Source organism: Panthera uncia, chromosome A2, assembly GCF_023721935.1.
Source record: "Panthera uncia isolate 11264 chromosome A2, Puncia_PCG_1.0, whole genome shotgun sequence".
NCBI classification, from domain to species: domain Eukaryota; kingdom Metazoa; phylum Chordata; class Mammalia; order Carnivora; family Felidae; genus Panthera; species Panthera uncia.
In genome coordinates, this window is record NC_064816.1 from 16,602,611 (window position 1) to 16,627,477 (window position 24,867).

The 24,867-nt window shown below is 43.3% G+C and overlaps 1 protein-coding gene across 1 annotated transcript; it reads left to right on the forward strand.

The window, feature by feature from the left end:
- Positions 1–1,093: 1,093 nt before the first annotated feature.
- On the forward strand, positions 1,094–23,648 carry FBXW12 (F-box and WD repeat domain containing 12). Its single transcript, XM_049642640.1, has 10 exons — positions 1,094–1,439; positions 2,067–2,104; positions 2,329–2,486; positions 3,544–3,662; positions 10,173–10,382; positions 11,189–11,347; positions 12,320–12,530; positions 13,504–13,682; positions 13,774–13,907; positions 22,783–23,648. The coding sequence occupies exons 1-10, from the start codon at positions 1,239–1,241 to the stop codon at positions 22,880–22,882; spliced, it is 1,509 nt and encodes a 502-aa protein (XP_049498597.1). The 5' UTR covers positions 1,094–1,238; the 3' UTR covers positions 22,883–23,648.
- Positions 23,649–24,867: the final 1,219 nt, after the last annotated feature.

The window sequence follows — 24,867 nt, forward strand, 5'->3', positions numbered from 1 at the left end:
CACTCTGTCTCTCCCTTTCACTCACTCTCTCTTTCTCAAAAATAAACATTAAAACAATTTTTTTAATTTAAAAAAAGAAAAAGAAAAGCCCAGTCTAGTTTTGGATAATAGAGTAGATATCATTGCAGGAAAAATGGTGCTTCTGAGGACCACTACTGTGGGTCAGGCGGAGGCAGCCTGACCCAGTTTACAGGGGTCATCACCGTTGAGCCTCAGACAGGAACTCATAGAAAATACTGGAATCAGGGGCACCTGGGTGGCTCAGTCGGTAAAACATCTGACTCTTGGTTTTGGCTCAGGTCGTGATCTCACACTTCATGAGTCCAAGCCCCACGTCTGGCTCTGTGCTGACAGTGTGGAACCTGCTTAGGATTCTCTCTCTCCCCTCTCTCTGCCTCTATCCCCTTCATACTCTGTCTCTCTCTCAAAATAAATACACTTAAGGGGCACCTGGGTGGCTCAGTCGGTTGAGCATCTGACTTTGGCTCAGGTCATGATCTCACGGTTCGTGGGTTCAAGCCCCTCATTGGGCCCTGTGCTGACAGCTCAGAGCCTGCAACCTGCTTTGGATTCTGTGTCTCCCTCTCTCTCTTCCCCTCCCCCACTCACACTTGTCTCTCTCTCTCTCTCTCTCTCTCCCTGTCAAAAATAAATAAACGTTAAAATTTTTTTTAATAAATAAATAAACTTAAAAAATTAAAAAAAAAAGAAAATAATCAGTTGTTAAGTTCTTGGAAGAAAAGTATTGGGTCACAAGAGAAAGGCACCACCTGTGAGAGCCATCTCAGATAAGCCCTGTGCCCTTAGCACAGGCCTCTGTGGCCCATGCTTTCTCCTTCCTCTGGAAAGTGAAATGCACAAAGGTAGAAACCCAGGGGCTGTGTTGGTGCTGGGAGATAGGCCGTGCTGGTCAGATTCGATGTCTCAAAATAGACATATAAACGTGCCAACCTGATTCCCTACCCCAGTGATTTGGAACTCGGAGGGTGTCAGTCAAAATTTCCTAGACAGTCTTGACAAGTTCATCAGCACCTAGAGCTGCCCCAGATCCTGCACTTTCGGTTCACAGCGCAAAAGAAAAAAGGTGTTGTCGAACACGTTGACACAATGAACACAATGAACAGGCGAGTGCAGGGAGGGATGCCCTCAGCTCATGGATCTGGTCCCGGAGGAGGCCGAAGTGGAGGGCCACCTCCCTGCGAGTGCACGCACCTGCAGGCTGTTTCCATCAGAGCCAGATGAGCTGCAGGTGGAAATCCTCCCGAGTGCTGCAGACTTGGGCCAGGCCTTTAAATTCAGAGCAACTGGAGAGGAGAAAGGAGACTGGATGTAGGCTCAGGCCGTGCAAGATGGCGCTCCAACTGCCTGATCTGCCGACGTTAAAAATCTTCTCTTTCCTGGACGCGTTCAGCTTGCTCCAGGCTTCCCAAGTGAACAGGGTAAATGTTCTCCACGATCCGCTCTCTGTCTGACCTGCCCCACCCCCACACCTCTCCACAAGTCCTTGCACAAGAACCCTTTCACCTCGGTCTCTCAGCTTTGAGATCTTGGCTACGCGAGCCTTATACCCACACAGCCTCCCTCTTTGCTTAAATTTACCTTGTTCGGGCCCATCCGCTCAGCTCCCAGAGATCAATGTCCCTGGATTTTAGTTGCTTCTCTTGACCAGTTTGAGCCCCCATTTGCCGAATAATGGAGTGGTACCTTGTGTGTTGGGGGTTAGCATCCTTCCCCTCCGAGGGCCTCCTGTTTTGTTAAATGAAAAGGACACACTGATACCCAGGAGTTGCTGTACTGACTAAATGGTCCTTGCGGCCCCCATTTCAAGCTCCAAAAAGTCCCCATTTCTCCCTCTAAACTCTCACAGGAATCCCAAGGGCCTGTCTTAGCCTTGACGGACCTCTGCTATCACCCTGTCCCCGTCCCCCCAGACGGGGAGGGCCATGAGAGCTGGGATGCTGGCTGGTGAACCGGTGTGGGCCTTGCAACCAGAACAAATGATAGCAGAGGAGAAGCCAGCCTTTGGGGACTGACTGCCTGCTCACCCCTTCCTTTCTCCCCCTCAGGAATGGAATAGAGTTGCTGAGAACGATCACCTGTGGAGGTGAGCAAGGCAAGGGCAAGGCGGGAAGGCAGGTGTGTCTCATGGGGGAAGACGTACGATTGGATTGCGTACCCAAGGAGGCCTGCGGGTGGCCCTGTCTTGAGAGGCGTGAGTGACGCTCACAGAGAGGGAGGGGTTCGTGAGACCAGTGCTCCCGAGGAGGTGGACTGACAGGGGGACAGCCTGGGGTGGGGGTGGGGGTGGTGTTATGACTCTGTTTCCAGAAACCTGTGTCTGAAGAAATGGAGCTTCTGCAACTTCTCCAAGTGCCTGGGCTCACAGACGTGGAAACAATTCTTCCTCAAACAAACAAAGCAGGAGTATCAGATGGCCTTGGCGCAACCAGAGGACTTTATCTTCAAAGAAGCAACTGGGAACCTCGGTATGGGGGTAGGAGGAGCCTAGAGGACCGTGACAAACTTGTTTTAAGAAATGTGCCATTGGGGCGCCTGGGTGGCGCAGTCGGTTAAGCGTCCGACTTCAGCCAGGTCACGATCTCACGGTCCGTGAGTTCGAGCCCCGCGTCAGGCTCTGGGCTGATGGCTCAGAGCCTGGAGCCTGTTTCCGATTCTGTGTCTCCCTCTCTCTCTGTCCCTCCCCCGTTCATGCTCTGTCTCTCTCTGTCCCAAAAAATAAAATAAACGTTGAAAAAAAAAAAATTAAAAAAAAAAAAAAAAGAAAAGAAATGTGCCATTTTCTCCCCCCCCCCCCCTTGTTTTCATTCAGTGAGGAGAAAGAAGATTAAAACTTGGTGGGACTGGGCTGCGGTGGTAGCTGTCCCTGGTCTCCCTGCTTCTTCTCTTGTCCCCAGTGGTCACAAGATCAGATCAGGCCCTGTGAGGACTCCCTTTCTCCGCAGACTTCCCATCCCTCCTAGGATAAACATTTTAAACAAAAAGGAAACTTAAATAACAGAAATTCTGTTTGCTTTATTCCTAATACCTCTTTTATTTTTATTTTTATCTTTTGAATGTTTTATTTTTGAGAGTGCGTGTGAGAGCAGGGGAGGGGCAGAGAAAGGGAGACAGAGGATCCAAAGAGGGCTCTGTGCTGACAGCAGCGAGCCCAGTGTAGGGCTTGAACTCATGAATCATGAAATCACGACCTGAGCTGAAGTTGGACGCTCAACCGACTGAGCCACCCGGGTGCCCCATCCTAGTACCTCTTTTAAAACTCAGAACAGTTCTCTGATGGTGACGTTTTTATCCCCATTTTATATCTATGGAAACTGAAATGAAGGAGAAAAACCAATTGGCCAGTGTCTCCCAAATGGCCAGTCTGCAATGGGAACCCATTTTTGGATGACTCTGAAGGCAACCCAACTTCTTCTCTTCTCCAAACTCTCCCAAGAGGGTGCAGGAAAACTTAACAATTATCTTTCCAGAGTTCTCTTTACTTGACTGCATCATCCCTCAAGTATTGTCTGTGTTTCCTTCTAGGAATCATAGGACCTATGGCTTATCTGTCAGGAAATGGCCCCACAATGGGTGGACAGAAGAAGTCCATCATTTGTACCGTGTCGTCCAAGCACATGCTTTATGCCTGGGATGTGCAGGAGGTGAGTCTGGCCGATGAGCACAGGTAATGTATGCCTGTGTCTGTCTTCCATGCAGGAAATGGGTGCTGGGGAGAAATGATACTAAGAATTGGTGCCGGGAACAGAGTTTCAGAGTGGGTCTTCTAATTGGTAATCTGTGACCTTTTCATCTAGTCTACAGACACACAGTAAACTCATTTTTTAATGTGTGTTTCTAGATATAAATGTGCGCAAAGACTTAATTTCTGTTGGTAACATGGAATGACTGTGAAAGAAACTTTGGGTGCTGGGCGTCTTCACTAGCTATTTTCCCCCCTTCCTGTCAACTGTTGGCACTTGTTACGTTGGATTTTTCAGAAAGTGGCCTCTAACTCCGATCACTGCCAAGGAGCACAACGGTCTTACATTTCAGGATTAGTGAAAATAGTGCAAGAATCACTGGATAGGGAATGGGAAAATCCCAACATGGGGCCCAAATTTTTATATTTTCTTGGCTTGCCCTGTTTGGACTTCTCTTTCCTCCCTGTAAAAATTATATGATGATTCTTTGAGGTATCTGGATGGCTCAGTCGTTTAAGCATCTGATTCTTGATTTGGGCTCTGATTGTGATCTCATGGTTTGTGGGTTCAAGCCCCATGTCGGGCTCTGCACTGACAGTGCAGGGCCTGCTTGGGATTCTCTGTCTCTCTGTCTCTCCCCTACCTCCTCTCCCCACTCGTGCGCACACACCCTCTCTCTGTCAAAATAAACTTTAAAAACCTACATAATGCTTCTTTGTCACACAGGATCTTCTAGAGTATGACAAAATACCTCTTTATGAATACTTGAGGTGGCAGGAGAATGATGAACTAAAAGTCTAGAAAGATACTCCTAAAGTCACACAATGTTCTATGCCCATTACATCTCCGTAAAGCTGAGAAGATAAACCAGAAAAGTACACTCTTGCATAACTTGCTCTTAGGGAAACCAGTCCCACGTCCCTGAAGCCCAGTGGATGATGATCCATGTGGCAAAGAGCTCGGGCCTTCTGCCAACAGCCAACACTAGCTTGCAGTCACGTGAGTGAACCATCTTGGAAGCTGATCTTCAATCCTTCAGGTTATTGTATCCCCAGTCAACATGTTGCAACCTAGCAAGGAACCCTAAACCAGAGCCACTCAGTGAGTCGACTCCTGAATTGTTGACCAACAGAAGCTGTAGGAGATAAGTGTTTATTGCTTTGAGCTGCTAGGTCATTTGTTAGGCAGCAGCAACCGGTAACAGGATGGATTTTTTGTTTTTGGGGTTGTGTGTGTGTGTGTGTGTGTGTGTGTGTGTGTGTGTTTGGTTTTTGTGTGTTTTTGTTTTTTGTTTTGAGTGACAGCGTGTGCACATGAAAGGGCAGGGGCAGAAAGAGAGAATCTTAACTTTTGAAAAAATGTTTATTTTTGAGAGAGAAAGAGACTGAGTGTGAGTGGGGGAGGGGCAGAGAGAGAGAGGGAGACACAGAATCCACAGCAGACTCCAGGTTCTGAGCTGTTAGTGCAGAGCTTGATGCGGGGCTCGAGCCCACAAACCATGAGATCGTGACCTGAGCCGAAGTCGGATGCTTCACCGACTGAGCCACCCAGGCGCTGAGAGCGAGCGAGCGAGAGAATCTTAAGCAGGCTCCACACTCAGCGTCGAGCCTGACACTGGGTTTGATCCCACAACCCTGGGATCATGACCTGAACTGAAATCAAGAGTCAGACTCTCAGACGACTGAGCTACCCAGGCATCCCCAGATAAGTTTTTACTACCTGGAAGTAGGGTGCTGCCATAACAAAAATTTAAGATGTGGAAGAAGCTTTGGAATCAGGCAGTGGGAAGAAGCTAAGAAAGCTCTGAGGAGAGTTTTGGACCTTGGAGAGACTGTTAGCAAAAACCTAACTGGCTGCCGTGAGGCTGCCAGTGAAGACACACAGGAAAATGTAAAAAGTGTTATTGGACACTAGAGGAAACAGGGTCCTTGCTACATAGCTGCAGAAGGTTGAGCAACACCGTCACCCAGGGTAACGTGGAAACTAGCAAATATATCCACTGAATTGAATGATCTTGCTCAGGAGAATTCCAGGCAGAATGCTGAAGGCTGGCTGCTGCTTGCTGCTTGGAGCAAAACACAAGAGTAAGAGGGAGAGGATAAAGTGAGGGCTGTCAAATAAAAGGGAGCCAAGGATTGCTGGTTCTCAAAATTCACAGCCTTTCAAGATGGGAAACGACGCTAAAACTTAAGTCAACTCCAAGCAAGATCAATCCATGGCAGTGTCTGTAAACCATACTATAAAGGTGAAGTCAGAGGGGTGACTGCAAAATTCTTTCTTTTTTAAGTTTATTTATTTTGAGAGCAAGAGCGTGAGCGAGAGTCAGGGAGGAGCAGAGAGAATTCTAAGCAGGCTCCACGCCATCAGTGCAGAGCCTGATATGGGGCTTGAGTTCAAGAACAGTGAGATCATGACCTGAGCCAAAATCAAGAGTCGGACACTTAACCAACTGAGCCACCCAGGCGCCCATAGCCCAATTCTTTTTTTAGACCACGGAAAGATCCAAGTGGAGTGCCTCAGAGCGGTTGAGACAAGCACTGGACCTCTAAGTTTGCCCTTGGCAGCCCAGGGTATCAGAGAATTATCTCCAAGACTTGTGAATATGGCTCTTGTCTAATGATATAAACTCAGTAAGTTTCTTTGGAGACCCACAGAGTTTTTCAGAGACTCCTACTGACAGAAAGGCTGCCAGCTTGAACTTAAAGAGGTTGAGATATCGTAACAGGAGAAGAGGACTTGGAATCCTGGACTTTTACAGGGAAGAAGCTGGCTCCAAAAACCACTTCCCTGAAAAATTGGACCACTGTATATGGAAAGGGCAGGAGAACTCAGAAGACCGAGCCAAGAGTCCTGAAGAATCTCTCCCAGGCCTTGAATCCCAGTCAACGTACTACCAGCATGTTCTCTATTGGATCTCAAATTTTCTGTGTAGCAGTGATTCCCACCACCCTACCCCCATTTGCTCCCCCTTTATTTTTTTTTGGATGAGAGGGTCTATAATGTTATCCTTACCTATAATACCCTACTCTTGTATGTTGGGGCTGGAGGAGTAGAAAGATAACTTGTATATTTAGTTCAAGGTTTTCACATCAAGATGAACTGAGTCTAAAGAGCCTCTCATTAAACCATGAGATCCTAGATTTTGAGATGATGCTGTAATGGTGAACTATTTGGGGGCACTGGGGAGATGGTGAGTGTATTTTGCATGTAGGCCGGAGGTGATTATTAGGGACTGCAGGTGGACTGTGTCAGCCAGCCTCTAAGATGTCCCATGTTCCCGATTTTAGGTAGGCCACTCCCACACTGAATAGGGCTGGCCTTTGTAACCAATTGGATATTGTGGGAATGGTGTGTGACTTCTGAAGCTACGTCACAAAAGACACTTCTTCTCTGAGTCATCGGTTCTTAGAAAACCAGCCAATAATGTTATGAGAACCCTTAAGAAGCCCTCCAGAGAGGTCTGTGTGGTGAAGTACTGAGGACTGCCAGTAGCCAGCACCGACTTGCCAGCCGTATGAGTGAACCATCTCGAGTTTCGTCCTTATGCAGCCAGCTTCAACCTCCTAAGAGACCCTGAGTCAGAACTACCTAGCCAAGCTGCACCTGAATTTCTAACAGCAACTGAGACAACAAAAACTTCTGTTTTAATCCACCCAATTTTTTTGGAGAGGGCTTATTTTTAAAAAGACTTATTTCTTTAAATTTTTTTAATGTTTATTTTTGAGACAGAAAGAGACAGATCATGAACAGGGGAGGGGCAGAGAGAGAGGGAGACACAGAATCCGAAGCAGGCTCCAGGCTCCGAGCTGTCAGCACAGAGCCCGACACGGGGCTCAAACTCATGGACCGCGAGATCCTGACCTGAGCCCAAGTCGGAAGCTCAACTGACTGAGCCACCCAGGTGCCCCTGGAGAGGGTTTATTTTTTACTTATTTTGCTTATTTTTTTTTTAAATTTTTTTAACGTTTATTTATTTTTGAGACAGAGAGAGACAGAGCATGAACGGGGGAGGGTCAGAGAGAGGGAGACACAGAATCTGAAACAGGCTCCAGGCTCTGAGCTGTCAGCACAGAGCCCGACGCGGGGCTCGAACTCACAGACTGAGAGATCATGACCTGAGCCGAAGTCGGACGCTTAACTGACTGAGCCACCCAGGCGCCCCTTTACTTATTTTGCTTATTTAAAAAAAAAAAAAAAACTTCCAGTATAGTTAACATGCAGCATTATATTAGTTTCAGGTATACAATACAGTGATTGAACAATTCTGTACATTACTCAGTGCTCATTGTGGCAAGTGTACTATTTTTTTTTTCAATGTTTGTTTATTTTGAGAGAGCAGGGGTGGAGGTGGGGGACAGAGAGTGAATCCCAAACAAGCTCCTCACTGTCAGCACAGAGCCCAACATGGGTCTCAAACCCACAAACCATGAGATCATGACCTGAGCCTAAACCAAGAGACGCTTAACTGAGCCACCCAGGTGCCCTTATAAGTGTACTCTTTCATCCCCATCATCTATTTCACCCATTCCCCCATCTACCTCCCTTCTGGTAACTGTTTCTTCTCTGTACTTAAGAGTCTGTTTCTTGGTTTGTCTCTTTTTTCTCTTGTGTTTCTTAAAGTAAACTGAGTAAAATCATATGGTATTTGTCTTTCTCTGAATTATTTCACTAGCACTGTACTCTCTAGATCTATCGATGGTGGTGCAAATGGCAAGGTTTCATGATTTTTTATGGCCAAGTAATATTCCATTGTCTAAATATACCACATACTCTTTATCCATTCATCTACCAATGGACACTTGAGCTGCTTCTATATCTTGGCTATTGTAAATAATGCTGCAATAAACCTAGGAGTGATACATGTTTTTGAATTAGTGTTTTTGTTTTATTTATGTAAATACCCAGTAGGAGAATTACTAGGTCATATGATAGTTCTTTTTTCAATTTTCTGAGTAGCCGCCATACTGTTTTCCACAGTGACTGCACCAGTTTGCATTCCCACCAGCAGTGCACGAGCGTTTCTTTTTCTCTGCATCCGCGCTGAAACTTGTTTCTTATATTTTTTATTTTAGCCATTCTGACAGGTATGAGGTGATATCTCATCCTAGTTTTGATTTTAAGCCACCCAATTTGGGGATGATTTACAAAGCAATAGATAACACTACACAGGAAGCCTCTTAGTGTTAAGAGTACAAATGGTGGTGACATTTGGAAAGGGTAAAGAGGTTAGTAAATATAACAAGTACAGGTAGAAATAGTTATATGGGGCGCCTGCGTGGCTTAGTCGTTTGGGCGTCTGACTTCGGCTCAGGTCATGATCCTACAGTTTGTGAGTTCAAGCCCCACGTCGGCCTCTGTGCTAGGAGCCTGGAGCCTGCTTCAGATTCTGTGTCTCCCTCTCTCTCTGCCCCTCCCCTACTCGTACTCTATCTCTTTCAAAAATAAATGTTAGGGGCGCCTGGGTGGCTCAGTCGGTTGAGCGTCCGACTTCAGCTCAGGTCACGATCTCGCGGCCGCGAGTTCGAGCCCCGCGTCAGGCTCTGGGCTGATGGCTCAGAGCCTGGAGCCTGCTTCCGATTCTGTGTCTCCCTCTCTCTCTGCACCTCCCCCCATTCATGCTGTGTCTCTCTCTGTCTCAAAAATAAATAAAACGTTAAAAAAAATTTAAAAAAAATAAATGTTAAAAAGTAGTTATATGAACACTTTGTAACAATTTTTACATTCTGTATTCTTATCTCTTTGATATACTTCACGATTTTTAAACTAAAGAAAATCTAGAAAGGAAACCGTTCTTATTTGCAACATACAAGATTGATGATGGATAACAATTATGAGAGTTGATATTCTTTGGATCCTACTGTGAACTGGATATTCTTTGGATTTCTACTAAGTATGTTTCGTGTGCTATGAAATGGAAACAGCTGTGTAAGAAGCCACAATGATAAGTAACTTGCCAAATGTCACACCATTAGAAAGGCAGAACTGGGGTGCCTGGGGGGCTCAGTAGGTTAGGCACCTGACTCTTGATTTCAGTTCCGGTCATGATCTCTCGGTTTGTGAGTTCTAGCCCTGCACCGGGCTCTGTGCTGATGGTGCAGAGCCTGCTTAGAATTCTCTCCCTCTCTCTGTTCCTCCCCTACGTGCATGCACACACTCTCTCTCTCTGTGTCTCTCAAAAATAAACAAAAAAATTTTTTTGTTAATAAAAAAAAAGAGGCAGGACTGATTTGGGCCCAGAAGTCAGATCGTTCTTTATGCCTATCATGTAGTGAGCTCTTCTGTTGTTTGAATATATTGTGTTGTTCCTTTCCTGTGTTCACTACCCTCTCAAGGGGGTATTTTCTTGTTTGTTTTTCCCCAGAAGCAAGAAACGGCTCTAATTTGGAGGAGACTTCCAAATAAACGCTGGCAGAATGAAAGCACCGTGGGTGTGAGGAGTTCCTGGCACATACAGTGTTCCTTTCCCTCTAGGGCACTATGATCTGGTCAAGCCCCATCCAGCAGTCTAGTATCACGCATCTGGCGACCCTCCCTCAGCTGCATCTCGCGTTCACTGTGGATTTGGAGGGAACCGTCAAAGTGTGGAATTGTCAGGATCAGGATGCCCTGGCCACTTTCCCCGTGTCTCAGGCCTGCTTTTCCTTGGAAGTCTGTCTCACAAAGGATGGCCCATTCCTGATGGTAAGTGAGCCCTGCATCTGGAGGGCACCCACCAAACAAAATGCCTGCTGCCTTGGCCGCTGTTGTGGCCCCGTCACTGTCATATCACAGTCTATCTTCTTGGAGTCATCCCCACCATGTACCCTGAGGGTCAAAACACACCAGCGAATGCTGGTCACACAAACCTTGCTACTGTCTTGGCCCTTGATCTCCCACAAGTACATTTCCCTAGTCGTTCTTCCAAAAAAAGGAAAAAAAAAATCCTGAATTACTTTATATCCATGTCTCTTCTTTCAAGTGTCGGTTGTACAGTACATGACCTTGGACAGGGACTATGGAGGGAGAGCTGTGGGTTTGGGGAGATATTGAGAAAAAAGAATAATGTTGATGTACCAATGAATAATTATCCTCGAGAAGAATGCTTTGGGGCTTAGAAAGTTTTATTCCTTGGGATCATTCTCACAACGTCAAGAGGTTTTAATCTCTGTTACATGATTAAAGAAACAGTAATATATATTTTTAAAAATTTTTTTAAGTTTATTTCGAAAGAGACAGAGACAGTATGAATGGGAGAAGGGCAGGCAGAGAGGGAGAGAGAGAATCCCAAGCAGGCTCTGTGCTGTCAGCACAGAGTCCAATGCGGGGCTCGAGCTCATGAAACCGTAAGATCATGACTTGAGCTGAAACCAAGAGTTGGTCACTTAACCAACTGAGCCACCCTGGCACCCAAAACAGTAGAATATTTTGCAGCTGACAGTGATGCCTTCTGTGTGCTTTATAATCTCCCATCTCCTTCTGTTGATGTGGTGGTGGTGCTTTGGTTTCAGGTCGGCAATTCTGAAGGTGACATCTACACACTGACAGTGCCTGAGCTCAGGGGTGTTTCTAAAGTCCACGCATTTAAATACACTGTTGACCTTCTGCACTGCTCTCCTGACAAGAAATGGGTCTTTGCATCTGGGACACATCAGAACATCTTGCCCAGGGTGAGCGTTGCTCTGCGGGTTAACCTCGGGAGGACAGGGTCAAGCATTGGGAAGGTGGAGTTTAGGAAGTGTGGGAGAACCTGCAGCGCTCAGCAAGGACCAGACATAGGGCTCCCCCCTCTCAAAGGCCATATCACATTTAGAATCCATTTCGATAATCAGGAGGCAGTGTTCTTGGAAGTGATGATGTCTAGGTGCAAAAACAAACGTTAATTCATGAAACTTTGCATTGAGAAGCCATGAAAATTTGCATCAAGAAGCCTGAATCGGCCAAAGAGCTAGAGGCAAGTGAGGGACAGCTCAAGAGAGGAGGATCTCTGGTAACCTTGTTCACTTTAGCTTTCCTTACTCTTATCCACCTTGGCTAGAAAGTACCAAGCAGTCCAGAAGTAAATAAAAATGGATCCACCTCTGAATGGCACTCTGAGAAAGTCTGTGGCCTTTGAGCCAAGCCATTTTTACCATGGCACAGGTAGACCGGGCACCAAAGAGCAAGGAGCTGAGAGGATGCAGCCAAAGCAAAACAGCCCTTGACCCCTTCTCCAAGGAGGGGAGATCTGTCGAGCCAGTGGCAACTTGATCCGGACTCCAGTGTGGCCAGACGATTTTGTACCTCTGTGGCATGCCTGAAGTGTGGCTGCAGGGGCTTTGCTCTCTGTGACCACGACAGGCAGGATAGGAAGACAGGTTCTTGGATGTCAAGTGACAAGCAGTGACTACTCTGTGCTTCCTAAGATTCAGATTAAAGTTTGGCCACAAAACGAGGATTTTTTTTTTTTTTTTAAGTAGGCTCCATGCCCAACGTGGGGCTTGCATGTATGACCCTGAGATCAAGAGTCAAATGTGCCACCGACTGAGCCAGCCAGGTGTCCCACAAAGTAAGGATTTTTAAGGAGGCTTTTCTGGAGTCCCTCCTGCACTGAGATGCTGCTATTTCCCCCTTCACCTATTTGTGCAACAATCTCTCCATAGGTCTTTTTCACAGAGTGCTTACTGAAACCATCGGAAGGCAAAAGCCCTCTGTCACTCTCTATCCCGTTTTCGTCATGCTGCAGAGCCTGCTGGGCCCCAAGGAGGACAAGCAGGATAACACTGATGTACCGAAGAGGCTCTTCCAAAAAGACGGGATTTACCACCTTTGACCTAATGACCGAGAGGACTGGGGGCAGAACAGTCATCCAAGGTAGGCGGTGCCACACCGGAAACACGGCTTCTCCTCCCCTTCACTCATGCATTCTTTTGAAGTCATAAATGTATGTAAACGGTCTGAAGCAGGCAGGGGATTTCTTCAGCTGCAGGCTAACCCTTGCAGGTTAGTGTCTCTGATGCCCACGCTCTGACCTCTACACTCCACCCTGCTCTTGGGCAGATATGATTTTATTTGTTTGTTTATTTAGAGTGTGTGCATGAGTGGAGAGATTCTTTATATTTTTTATTTGTCATTAAAAAAATTTTTTAAATATTTACCTATTTTTGAGAGAGAGACAGAACATGAGCCAGGGAGGGGCAGAGACACACACACACACACACACACGCGCGCGCGCGCGTGCACACACACACACACACACACACACACACACACACACACACAATCTGAAACAGGCTCTAGGCTCTGAGCTATCAGCACAGAGCCCAATATGGGACTCGAACTCACAAACAGCAAGATCATGACCTGAGGTGAAGTCAGATGCTTAACCGGCTGAGCCACCCAGGGCCCTGAGAGAAAGAGGGAGGGAGGGAGGGAGAGAGAAAATCTTAAGTAGGCTCCACGTCTGGCCCTGCATGGAGCCTGACCTAGGAGTTGATCTCATAACTGTGAGATCATAACCTGAGCCAAAATCAAGAGTTGATGCTCAACCGATTGAGCTGCCCAGACACACCCTGGGCAGATGTGGTTAGATTCCCATGCTGCTTTCAGGCCTGGATTCCAACCCCCCCTCAATGCCTGAGCTGTCACTGTCCACCACGCTCCGTTCCCACGTCCTAGCATCTGTTACCATGGTCAGTGACCTGTATCTGCCACTGGCCTGTCCTTCATTTTCCTCACCAGGCTGAGGTCCCATGAAAGTAACGAGTATGCTTTTTCATTCCGTGTAAAGATATCATTCTGACTAAATGACCCCAAGTTTGCGTGTGTTTGTTCCGCATGAAAACAGCCCATCAGGTCGCGACTTTCCTGTTGCCAGTTCATATGGAGAGTCCGATTTGGATGGGAGCCAGTGATGGAAATATGATCGTCTTTGAGAGTGGGCCATACTTGTTCCTCTTCACCATCAGTGGGCACCAGCTGCAACGATTTGAGAACCACCAGAGGACCATCGGCAATTTGTGGGCGGTCCGTATGCCCCTTCCCCCCCCCCCCCCCCCCGCCCCGCTCACTGCTCTGCCTGTGACTCTGGGCCACTCATCCCGCGTCTCCTTTGAAGGATTCTCTGCATGTCCTCACCACATCTATGGATGACTCCCTGCATGTGTACATGTGGGAAGAGGAAGGCCGTTATCCATACCTCAAGAGCTGCTGTCACCTGGAACACATAGGGAGTGACCTGACGCCCAGCTGGTAAGCCCTGCTTTGTGACTTAAACTTCCCTTCAAGATTTTAAATTTCTACATAAAAAAATAAAGGGATAGTAGGTGAGGGTTTAGTTTTGTTTTTTAAGTTCAAGGACATATATGAATAAACTTATGTCCAAAAAGAGAATTGCTAGTTCTTGGAGTATGTTCACAGCTCTTGGAGTAGATTCCAAAAGGCTTTCCAAAATGGCTCCCATTTATTTGCGCACAGCAGGATATGGAAGATTTATATCTTCAGTGTCCTGTCTTTACTTGCAAGGTTTATACATTTTTTGAGTTCGTCAGTCATTTGGGTCACTTCCTTAGCAAGCTGATTAAAAAAAAATTTTTTTAATGTTTATTCATCTTTGGGAGAGACAGAGAGACAGAGTGTGAGTGGGGGTGGGGCAGAGAGAGGGAGACACAGAATCCCAAGCAGGCTCCAGGCTCCAAGCTGTCAGCACAGAGCCTGATGCAGGGCCCGAACCCAGGAACCGTGAAATCATGACCTGAATCAAGTCAGACGCTTAACTGACTGAGCCACCTACGTGCCCCTTTAATTTTTTTTTTAATGTTTATTTATATTTGAGAGAGCGAGCAAGCAAGCAAGCAAGCATGAACTAGGGGAAGAGCAGAGAGAGAGAGGGAGACACAGAATCTGAAGCAGGCTCCAGGCTCTGAGCTGTCAGCATAGAGCCCGACGTGGGGCTCAAACCCACGAACCGTGAACTCATGACCTGAGCCAAAGTCGGACACTTAACCAACTGAGCCACCCAGGTGCCCCCATTTAGTTTTCTTTTAAGTTGCTAGCCTTCATCTAAATTATTTTTTTGAGATTTTACGTGCTGTACATAAGGCTCTTGTCTTTTATAAACATTGTTGCTTGTCCTTCTAATGTTTATTTTTGGCAATATCTAACAAAATATAATACATATCCTTTCAACTGCCAGGGCCACTAATAGGAATTTACTTTGACAGTACACCTCCAATGATTAAAAATACATTGGTTGGGGCATCTGAGTGGCTCAGTCACCTGAGTGTTCGACTCTTGCTTTTGGCTCAGGTCACAATCTCGGGGCTTTCTGGGTTCAAGCCCTGAGTCGGACTCTGTGCTGACAGTGCAGAGCCTGCTTGGGATTCTCTCTCACTCTCTCTCTCTCTCTCTCTCTCTGCACCTTCCCCACTCGTGCTATCTCTGTCCCTCTCAAAATAAAGTTTTATTTATTTAATAAAAATGAATGAATAAATACATTGGTTGTTTATTACAACATGAGTTGTGATTGCCTAATGCTGGAAACCATCTCACTGCCTAAACATGAGATGTTGTTTAAATTACTATGGCATGTCCACATAATGGAGTATTGTGCAGCTGTAATTTAAATCTCTATGTTCAGATATATCCAATGTTTTTGAGGCACAAAAAAATTTAAGCATATATAATATGTAATTATGCTTAGCAGATTAAAAAAAATTTTTTAACATTTATTTTTGAGAGCGAAAACAAGCTAGGGAGGGGCAGAGAGAGACAGATTCTGAAACAGGCTCTAGGCTCTGAGCCGCCAGCACAGAGCCTGATGTGGGACTCGAACCCATGAACCGTAAGATCATGACCTGAGCCGAAGTCAGATGCTTAAGCGACTGAGCCACCCAGGCGCCCCATGCTTAGCAGGTTTTATTTTTTGCTCTTTATCATATCTAATAAACCTTAGCCTACTAAGTCATAAATGCTTTTCTCCTTTCAATAATGTTTTGTGGCTTAGATTTATTTTAATCAATGATTATCTATATTTTCTATTTTTTCTCCTTTCAGTAATTTTAAATAGATCCCCTTCATATCTGATGATGTCCCATACTGTGCAGCATTATGTCTTTTATCCGTCTGATTTTTTTTTAACAATACAAAGAAATAGAATCCAGTTGTCCAACACAGTTTTAGTTTTGACGATAATCTTTTAATCAGAAGCACAAACCAGAGTATGTCCATCATCCCCAAGGTTTTCCCATGCTCCATTGCAGTGTGTCCCTCCTTCCATCCCCAGCACCAGGCGGCCACTGATCTGTTTTCTGTCCCTATTAATTACTTTCAATTTTCTAAAATTTTATGTAAATGGGATTATATGGTATATATTCCTTTGTGTCTAGCTTTTTTTTTTTTTTTAAGTTTATTTATTTTGAGAGACAGAGCTCACATGAATGTGTGACAGAATGGGGGAGTGTCAGAGAGAGGAAGAGAGAGAACGCCAAGCAGCCTCCTTGCCATAAGCACAGATCCCGATGCGGGGCTCAATCTGCCGAATCGTGAGATCATGACCTGAGCCAAAATCAAGAGTCAGACGTTTAACCAACTGAGCCACCCAGGAGCCCTGTGTCTCACTTCTTTCAGTGAGCATTGTGGTTTTGAGATTCACCCTTGCTGACTGTATCAGTAATTCACTCCCCTGTACTGCTGAGTTCCTTTCACTATTGTCCCATTGTGTAGATGGACCACAGTTTATCACCTCACTAGTTGAGGGTCACTGATGTTGTTTCTAGCTTAGATAAATATGAAAACATGTTTATCCGAAGAGTGGAAGTGTCAGGTCATATGGAATGCTTCACTTTATAAGAAATTGCAAACGCTTTCCTAGGGGCTATACATTTTTGCATTCCCACTTGGTATTGTTCCATTTTTGTTTTATTTTTTCTTACATTCTAATGGGCATGTAGTGATCTTTCATTACAGTTTTGTTGTCTATTTCCCTAATGATGATGAGCAGCTTTTCATTGGCTTATTTGCCATCCAGATAGCTTCTTTGGTGAAGCATTTGTTCAAACCTTTTGTACATTTTTTAGTTGGGTTGTTTTAGTTGGGTTGTTACTGAGTTTTGATAGTTTATATATTTGTAATGTAAGGTTTTTTTTAATGTTTATTTTCAACGTTTATTTATTTTTGAGACCCAGAGAGAGACAGAGCATGAGTGGGGGTGGGCAGAGAGAGAGGGAGACACAAAATCTGAAGCAGCCTCCAGGCTCCAAGCGGTCAGCACAGAGCCCAATGCGGGCTCAAACTCACGAATGGTGAGATCATGACCTGAGCTGAAGTCAGATGCTTAACCAACTGAGCCACCCAGGTGCCCCTGGAATGTAAGTTTTTTTTTATTTATTTTTTTATCAGATAAGGCTTTGCAAATATCTTCTTCCACTTTGTGGTTAGTCTTTCTACTCTAACACTGTCTTTCAAAGAGCAAGTATTCTTAGTTTTGATAAAGTCCAATTTTTCTTCTAAAAAGATGAGGTTCGAGATGTTGTATCTAAGAAATCTTTGCCCGACCCAAGGTCACAAAGATTTTCCCCTATGTTTTTGTCAAAATTGTATAGTTTTAGGTTTCACGTTTAGATCTGTTACCCGTTTTGGGTTTGCTTTTTTGAGAGAGAGAGCACACAAGCTGGGGAGGGGCAGAGGGAGAGGGGAGAATCTTAAGCAGGCTCCATGCCTAGTGCAGAGCCGATGCAAGGCTTGATCTCATGACTGTGAGAGCGTGACCTGAGCCGAAATCAAGAGTCAGATGCTTAACTGACTGAGCTACCTAGGTGCCCCAGTCTGTTATCTATTTTGAATTAAATTTTATATAGGGCAAGATATAGATCAAGGTTGGTCTCTTTTCTTTCTTTCTTTCTTTCTTTCTTTCTTTCTTTCTTTCTTTCTCTTCCTTCCTTTCTTTTGCATACAGGTATTTAATTATTCAGCTCCATTTGTGGGTGAAAAAAACATTCTTCATTCCTTTACATATTTGTCAAAAATTGACTATAAGTATATATACATACATATATATACACATATATATACATACATGTATATATACACTTATATATACACAATATATATAAACTATCTATATAACTATATATACAGATATATATATATATATATATATAGTTATATTTATATATTATATATATAGATTTCAAGACTCTTTTGTTCCAAGGATCTTTGTGTCTATCCTTTCTCTAATAGCACACTACTTTGAAAGTGTAACTTTATAGAAATTTAAAAATCTGTTGGGAGTCCTCCAGTTTGTTCTTTTGCAAACTTTCTGTGACTATTCTGGTTCCTTTGCTTTTCACATATATTTTAGAATAAGTTTGTAAACGTTTATAAAAATTCTGCTGGGGGGGAGCACCCTGCTGGCTCAGTTGGTGGAGCATGTGACTCTCAATATTGGGGTGGTGACTTTGAGTCCCATGTGGGTCTTAGAGATTACTTAAGGAAATTAAAAAAAAAAAATTAAGGGCTCCTGGCTAGCTCAGTCAGAAGAGCATGTGACTCTTGATCTCCTGGTTGTGAGTTCAAGCCCCACAATGGGTGTAGAGATTACATACAAACATACATACATAAACTTTAAAAGAAATAGAATACACACACACAATTCTGCTGGAATTTATACTGGAATTCTATTGGATCTATAGATAAGTTTGGGGACCTTTACAATTGAGTTTTCTAATCCATGAACCTTACGTCTCTTATTAAGTCTTCCTTATTTTATCAGTGTTTTTGTAGTTTTCAAGATACAGATTTTGCAAATATTTTGTAAGATTCTACCTATTTAGTGGTTTGGGTGCTACCATAAACAAACAGTAATGTCTTCAATTTTCTATTTTTTATTAATAGGATGTAGAAATATGATTGACTTTTTTTGATGTTTTATTTTTTGAGAGAGAGCACAAGCAGGGGGAGGGGCGGAGAGGGACAGAGGATCTGAAGTGGGCTTTGTGCTGACAGGCTGACAGCAGCGAGCCTGATGTGGGGCTTGAACTCATGAACTGCAAGATCATGGCCTGAGCCAAAGTCAGACACTCAACCAATCAAGCCACCCAGGGGCCCCATGATTGACTTTTGAAATACTAACTTGGTACCCTGCAACCTTGCTAAACTGTTATTCAAATAGCTTTTATTAATAGATTTATAGATATTTTGTGATTTTTCTATGTATACAGTCATATCATCTGTCAACAGCTTCTTTCCCCCCCCCCCACTTTCCATCTGTACATCTTTTATTCCTTGTTCTTGACTTTTGCATTGGATAAAACCTTCAATAACAAGGAGCACCTGACTGCCTCAGTTGTAGAGCATGCAACTCTTGATCTCAGGGTCATGAGTTCAAGCCCCACATTGGGCGTAGAGCTTAAAAACATAAAAACCTTCAGTAACAACATTGGAGTGGAGAGCAGGTATCCTTGACTTTTATAGAAAGTGTTGAGTCTTTCACCATTATGATATTCATTGTATGTTTTTGTAATTGCCTTTTATTATGTTCAGGAAGTTCCCTTCTAGTCCTGATTTGCTGAGGGTTTTTATCAATAGATGTTAAATTTTGCCAAATGCTTTTCTTGTATCAGTTACTATAAGAACATTATTTCTCCTTTTTATTTTTTATTTTTTTAAGATTTTATTTTTAAAAATTTTAATGTTTAGAGAGAGAGCGGGAGCATGAGTGGGGGAAGGGCAGAGAGAGAGGGGGACAGAGGATCCAAAGCAAGTCTGTGCTGACAGCAGAGAGCTGGGTAAGGGGCTCAAACTCCTGAACCATGAGATCATGACCTGAGTGAAGTCAGATGCTTGACTGAGCCACACAGGTGCCCCAAAATTTTAAGTAATCTCCGTGCCCAACGTGAAGCTCAAACTCATGACCCCAAGATCAATAGTAGCATGCTCCACTGACTGAGCCAGCCGGGTGCCATTGATTTTTCCTTTTTAGGTTGTTAATAAGTCAAATTACATCGATTGACTCTCTGAATATTGAACCAGCCTTGCATTCTTGGAATAAACCCCACTTGGTCATATTGTATATATTTTTATATATTGCTAGATTTAATTTATTTTGTTAATGATTTTTGCTTCTGTATTCACGAGGGATATTGATTGGTAGTCTTATGTATTGTCTTTGTCTCATTTTGGCATTAAAATAGTGGTGGTTCCATAAAATTAGTGGCAAGTGTTTCCTGACCTTCTATCTTCTGGAAAAGATTTTGTAGAATTGGTGTTATTTCTTCTTTAAAAGTTTAACAGGGGACATTTGGGTGGCTCCGTCAGTTAAGCACCCAACTCTTGATCTCAGGGTTGTGAGTTCAAGCCCCGCAGTGGGCTCTGGGCATGAAGCCTATTTCAAAAAAATAAAAATAAACAACAAATAAAATTTAATGGTCTCCAGTGGAACCATCTGGGCCTGGAGATTACTTTTTTGGAAGGTTATAACTATGAATTCTTTAATGGTTATAGCACCATTCAGATTGTCTCTTTTCTGCTGCATGAGCTTTGGTAGTTTGTAGTTTTCCAGGAATTAGTCATTTCATCTAACTTGTCAAATTTATGTGCGTGGATTTGTTCCTTTCAGTCTTTTACATATCTGCAGAATCATGGTGATATCAACCCTTTTACTCCTGATATTGGGGATTTGTCTTTTTTTTTCTTCTTAGTCTTAATAGAGGTTTATCAATTTCTATTACCTTTTCAAAGAAACAGCTTTTGTCTTTTTTTTTTTTTTTTCCCCTGTTCTCAGTTTCATCTCTGCTTTTTTATTCCCTTCTTGCTTTGGTTTGTTCTCCAATTTTTGAGGTAGGAATTTAGATTATTGCTTTGAGACCTCTCTTTTTAAATATAAGCATTTGATGTTCTAAATTTCTCACTAAGCACTGCTTTGGCTTCAACTTACAGATTTCGATTGATTGTATTTCATTTTCACTCAGTTCCATATACTCTTTTTTAAATACTTTTTTTTGCTTATTTTGAGAGTGGGGGGACACAGTGAGCTTGAGCTGGCAGGGGAGGGGCAGAGAGAGAGGGAAAGACAGAACCCCAAGTAGGCTCCATGCTGTCAGCACAAAGCCTGATGCAGGGCTTGATCTCCCAAACTATGGGATCATGACCTGAGATGAAGCCAAGAGTGGGACACTTAACTGAGCCATCCAGGTGCCTCTGTTCCATATACTTTTTAATTTCCCTTTTCCCCTTTGACCCATGGACTACTTATTTTCAAGTTTTATTTAAATTCCACTTATTTAACATATAGTATTAGTTTCAGGAGTAGAGACCCATGGATTATTTAAAAGTGTGTTTATTTTTCAAGTATTTTGATATTTTATTGCTATCTTTGTATTGATTTCTAGTGTGAATCAGTTATAGAGAGCACACTTTGTATATTCTCAATTCTTTTACGTCTGTTTAACTTAGACTCTACCCTGGGTCATAAAACAATCTTGAAGTTTCCGTGTGTGCTTGAAAAGAATGCATATCCTGCTCTTGTTGGGTAGAGTGTTCTATATTTGGCAACTGCAGCATTGTGGTTGATTTATCTTTTTCAGTTCCTCTGTATCCTTTCTGATTTTTGATCTTAGGGTTCTATCAGTTATGAGAGAAGACCATTGAATTTCCTGACTATAAATCTGGATTTGTCTCTTTTTCCTTTAAATTCTATCAGTTTGGGGGCGCCTGGGTGGCTCAGCCGGTTGAGTGTTCAACTTCGGCTCAGGTCATGATCTCATGGTTTGTGAGTTGGAGCCCTGAGCTGTCAGCACAGAGCCTGGAGCCTGCTTCAGATTCTGTGTCTCCCTCTCTCTGCTGTCCCCTGCTCTTTCTCAAAAATAAACATTAAAAAAATTTTAATCCATCAGTTTTTACTTCATGTATTTTGCAGCTCTGTTATTTAGTACATACACATTTAGTAGTATTGGGTCTTCTTGGTTAGTTGGCCTTTTATTTTTGTGTAACGTCCCTCCTTGTTCTTGGCAGTTTTCTTTGCTCTGAGATCTACTTTACCTGTTATTCATTTAGCTAGTCCTGCTGTCTTTTGATTAATGTTTGTATGTTACATTGGAAGTAGAGGAATGGAAAACAGTCTGCTTGTATCATTATAATTGAAGTTAGTTTCTTGTGGACAGCATCTAATTGTCATGATTTTTATTCACATTGTGCCAAGATCTTTTAATCGGTATATTTACTTTTCTTATTTCAGCATTTGGAAAATGTTGTGCTATTTCCTTCTGGCTTCTATGGTATCCAATGAGAAATCCACTGTCAAAGTGGTGCTCTTCTATAGATAAAGTGTCATTTTTCTCAGGCTGATTCAAGTTATTGTCTTTAGTTTTCAGAAATTTGATATGTTTGATATAGACTTCTTTGAATTTAACCTGTTTGGGTTTGATCAGCTTTTTCAGTCTGTAGGTTTACCAAATTTGAGTTTTTTAGCTATTACTTATCTCCGCAGTGTTTGAAGGGAAGAGGAAAGAGTCCACCTCTACTCACCTTAGCACAGGGGAGGGAGGAGATGGTCAACAGTGTCCACCTCACAGTCTCCCCTCCCCAGGGGAGGAGTAAAGGTGCCACCTTTGCTTGGGTTAGTGCAACTCAGGGATGGTTAAAAGAACTCCACCCCCAGTTTCTGGACTCCTGGAGAAGAGGGGTGTAGGAGTATCACCTCCTTAATACAGGATGAGAAGAGTTGACAGGGCCATGCCCCACAATCTCCCCATCACCCCATGGGGAGGGAGGCATGGCCTCTTTTAGATACTCGCCTGGAATAGAGCAGGTATAGTCAAAAGGAACAGAATTCTCTTTTAAAATAAAAATATTCTCTATCATTATTAAATAATATCTCTGATTTGCTAGATCTTGATAATTCTGGCAGTGCTATCTCAGGGCAGGTTGAGATTGCTACTCCTGCAAATAGTAATCATCATAACTTTGCCAGATCTGTGCAGTCATTTGAAACCAAATATAAGAGTGACTTAGGATCAATTGATTTGGGAAAAAGGTATCTTTGTCAGGTTCAAATTTAGTATCATCAACAATAGAAATAACTACTTTCCCTTTTGTCCATTAATTACGTTGTGTTTTTTTCTGTTGGCAGCTACGTCTCCAAAGCAATATGTGATAACGTGAGCATAGTATGTGTGGTGTCAAAAAATCGTGAGTCCAGCATTCTGGTGATGTATTCTTTGCATACATAATATGGAAACTAATGGAATAATTAACCTTGCATCATCTCCCTCAATGTAGTAAAGAGAATTCTGTTTGCAAACTCAGAATGATTATTTGAGTGCTATTGGGAAAGAAGCAATGATTTAACTGTCTTTGGTAAATCAGGCACTGTAACAGAATGTAGAGCAACATATCCTTTGTCCTTGCCATCAGGGACAGTATCGAATACTAAGGTAGTAAAATGGTCACACAAATCAATTCAAGGGGAGCATATGAGAGGGGAAAGTATGACTTTGGATTGAGGCTAGCTTAAAAGTGAAGGCACAACCCTCTTGATCTCAGGGCTGTGAGTTCAAGCCCCAATGTTGGGCATGCAGCCTACTTAAAATTAAAAAAAAAAAAAAAAAAAAAAAATTAAGGGGCGCCTACCTGGCTCAGTCAGCAGAGTGTGCAACTCATTATCTTGGGGTTGTAAGTTCAAGCCCCATGTTGGGTGTAGAGATTACTTTAAAAAATCTTTAAAAATAAGATAAGTGAAAAAGTGAAGGCCACCTGTATTCACTGTTCCTTGCCTATAAGCAAGCAAAAAAAATTCTGTAAGATGCAAGCAAAAAATAAATATTAGAAAAACAGACATTAATACTTAAAGGTAGCTAGAAGAGACTCAGAATATAAATGGTAATAAAAAAAATGCTTAAAAGGACTAGGAAGTAGAAAATATAGCTAAAGCTACATCACATGAAAGTTTCAATTTCCGTATCACCACAGCCATTGTAATGGAGGCAAAAAAAAAAAAAAAACTGTCCCCTAAGTTTGTATCACTGGCTCAGGATTCAGAGTTCAGGGATGAGAGTACTACAAAATCAAACCTAAGAGCCCCAGGTCTACCGTCCTGGCTTTGAGAGGTGGAGAGGACTGGAAGAAAGATGGCCTGAGGGAGTAGATGGTACTGTAATGGGAATGTAATCTCAATGGGAGATTTCTCCAGTGAGCAGTATGGGTTTGTTAATGTGCCCACTGTCCCCTCCTGGTCAAAATAAACTTTTTTTGAATGTTTATTTTATTTTTTGGGGAGAGGCAGAGAGAGTGGGACAGAGTATGCAAAGCAGGCTCTGTGCTGACAGCAGAGAGCCGGATGTGGGGCTTGAACTCACGTTCTGTGAGGTGATGACCTGAGCCAAAGTAGGATGCTTAACTGAGCCATCCAGGCCCCCGGGTCAAAGTAAACATTAAGCTGTGACCTGGAGGAAAAAGGAAAGGAAGCCCGGTGAGGGGTCTCTGGAGACAACAAGGTTGGGTGGAGAAGTTAGCAAGGAGATACACTGTAAACAGCACCTGACAGTTCTGGGATAGTTGCATGTTTGACTTAAGTCAGAATCAAAGGAAGTCTAGGTGGCTGAAGTCAGCGAGGAACACTACTAACCGAAGGGTAGAAAGTCAAAGTGTTAAGTCACACAGACATTTGCAAGATATAATCCACATAGTTTTTTGTTTTTTTTTTTTAACAAAAGAGAAAAAAGACCTATATTTTATAGACCTGTATTCTTTTTAATTTTATTTTCAGGGAGGGAGGGAGAGCAAGCCAGCGAGCATGGAGGAAGGGCAGAGAGAGAATCCCAAGCAGGCTCTGCCCTGTCAGTGCAGAGCCTGATGTGGAACTCAAACTCACGAACCATGAGATCATGACCTGAACCGATAATCAAGAGTCAGATGCTTCACAGGCTGAGCCACCCAGGTGGCCCTATAGATGTATATTCTTAAAAGATCCTTTTCACTGACTTTTAGGAAATCGATTTAGAAGTAGCCATAGCATACACCTGAAACTAATGTTATATACCAATTTTACCTCAACTGAAAAAACAAAAGTAGCCACAGTAAGGAAAGGCAGCGAGGTCATTTTTCTTGATTAGAATCTCTGTTACAAAGGTAAGATGTGACAGAGGAAAAGTGTGTGAAATAGGTGGACTTATATGTGCATGAGCACAAAGAATGTAACTTGTCCAAGGAAAGAGGA

Excerpts from the sequence above, each read along its gene's own strand:
- FBXW12 (XM_049642640.1), top strand. The coding sequence starts at position 1,239 with ATGAGCTGCAGGTGGAAATCCTCCCGAGTGCTGCAGACTTGGGCCAGG. Across the intron at positions 2,487-3,543 it reads AGAAGCAACTGGGAACCTCG|GAATCATAGGACCTATGGCT; the intron begins GTATGGGGGTAG and ends GTTTCCTTCTAG. Across the intron at positions 10,383-11,188 it reads AGGATGGCCCATTCCTGATG|GTCGGCAATTCTGAAGGTGA; the intron begins GTAAGTGAGCCC and ends CTTTGGTTTCAG.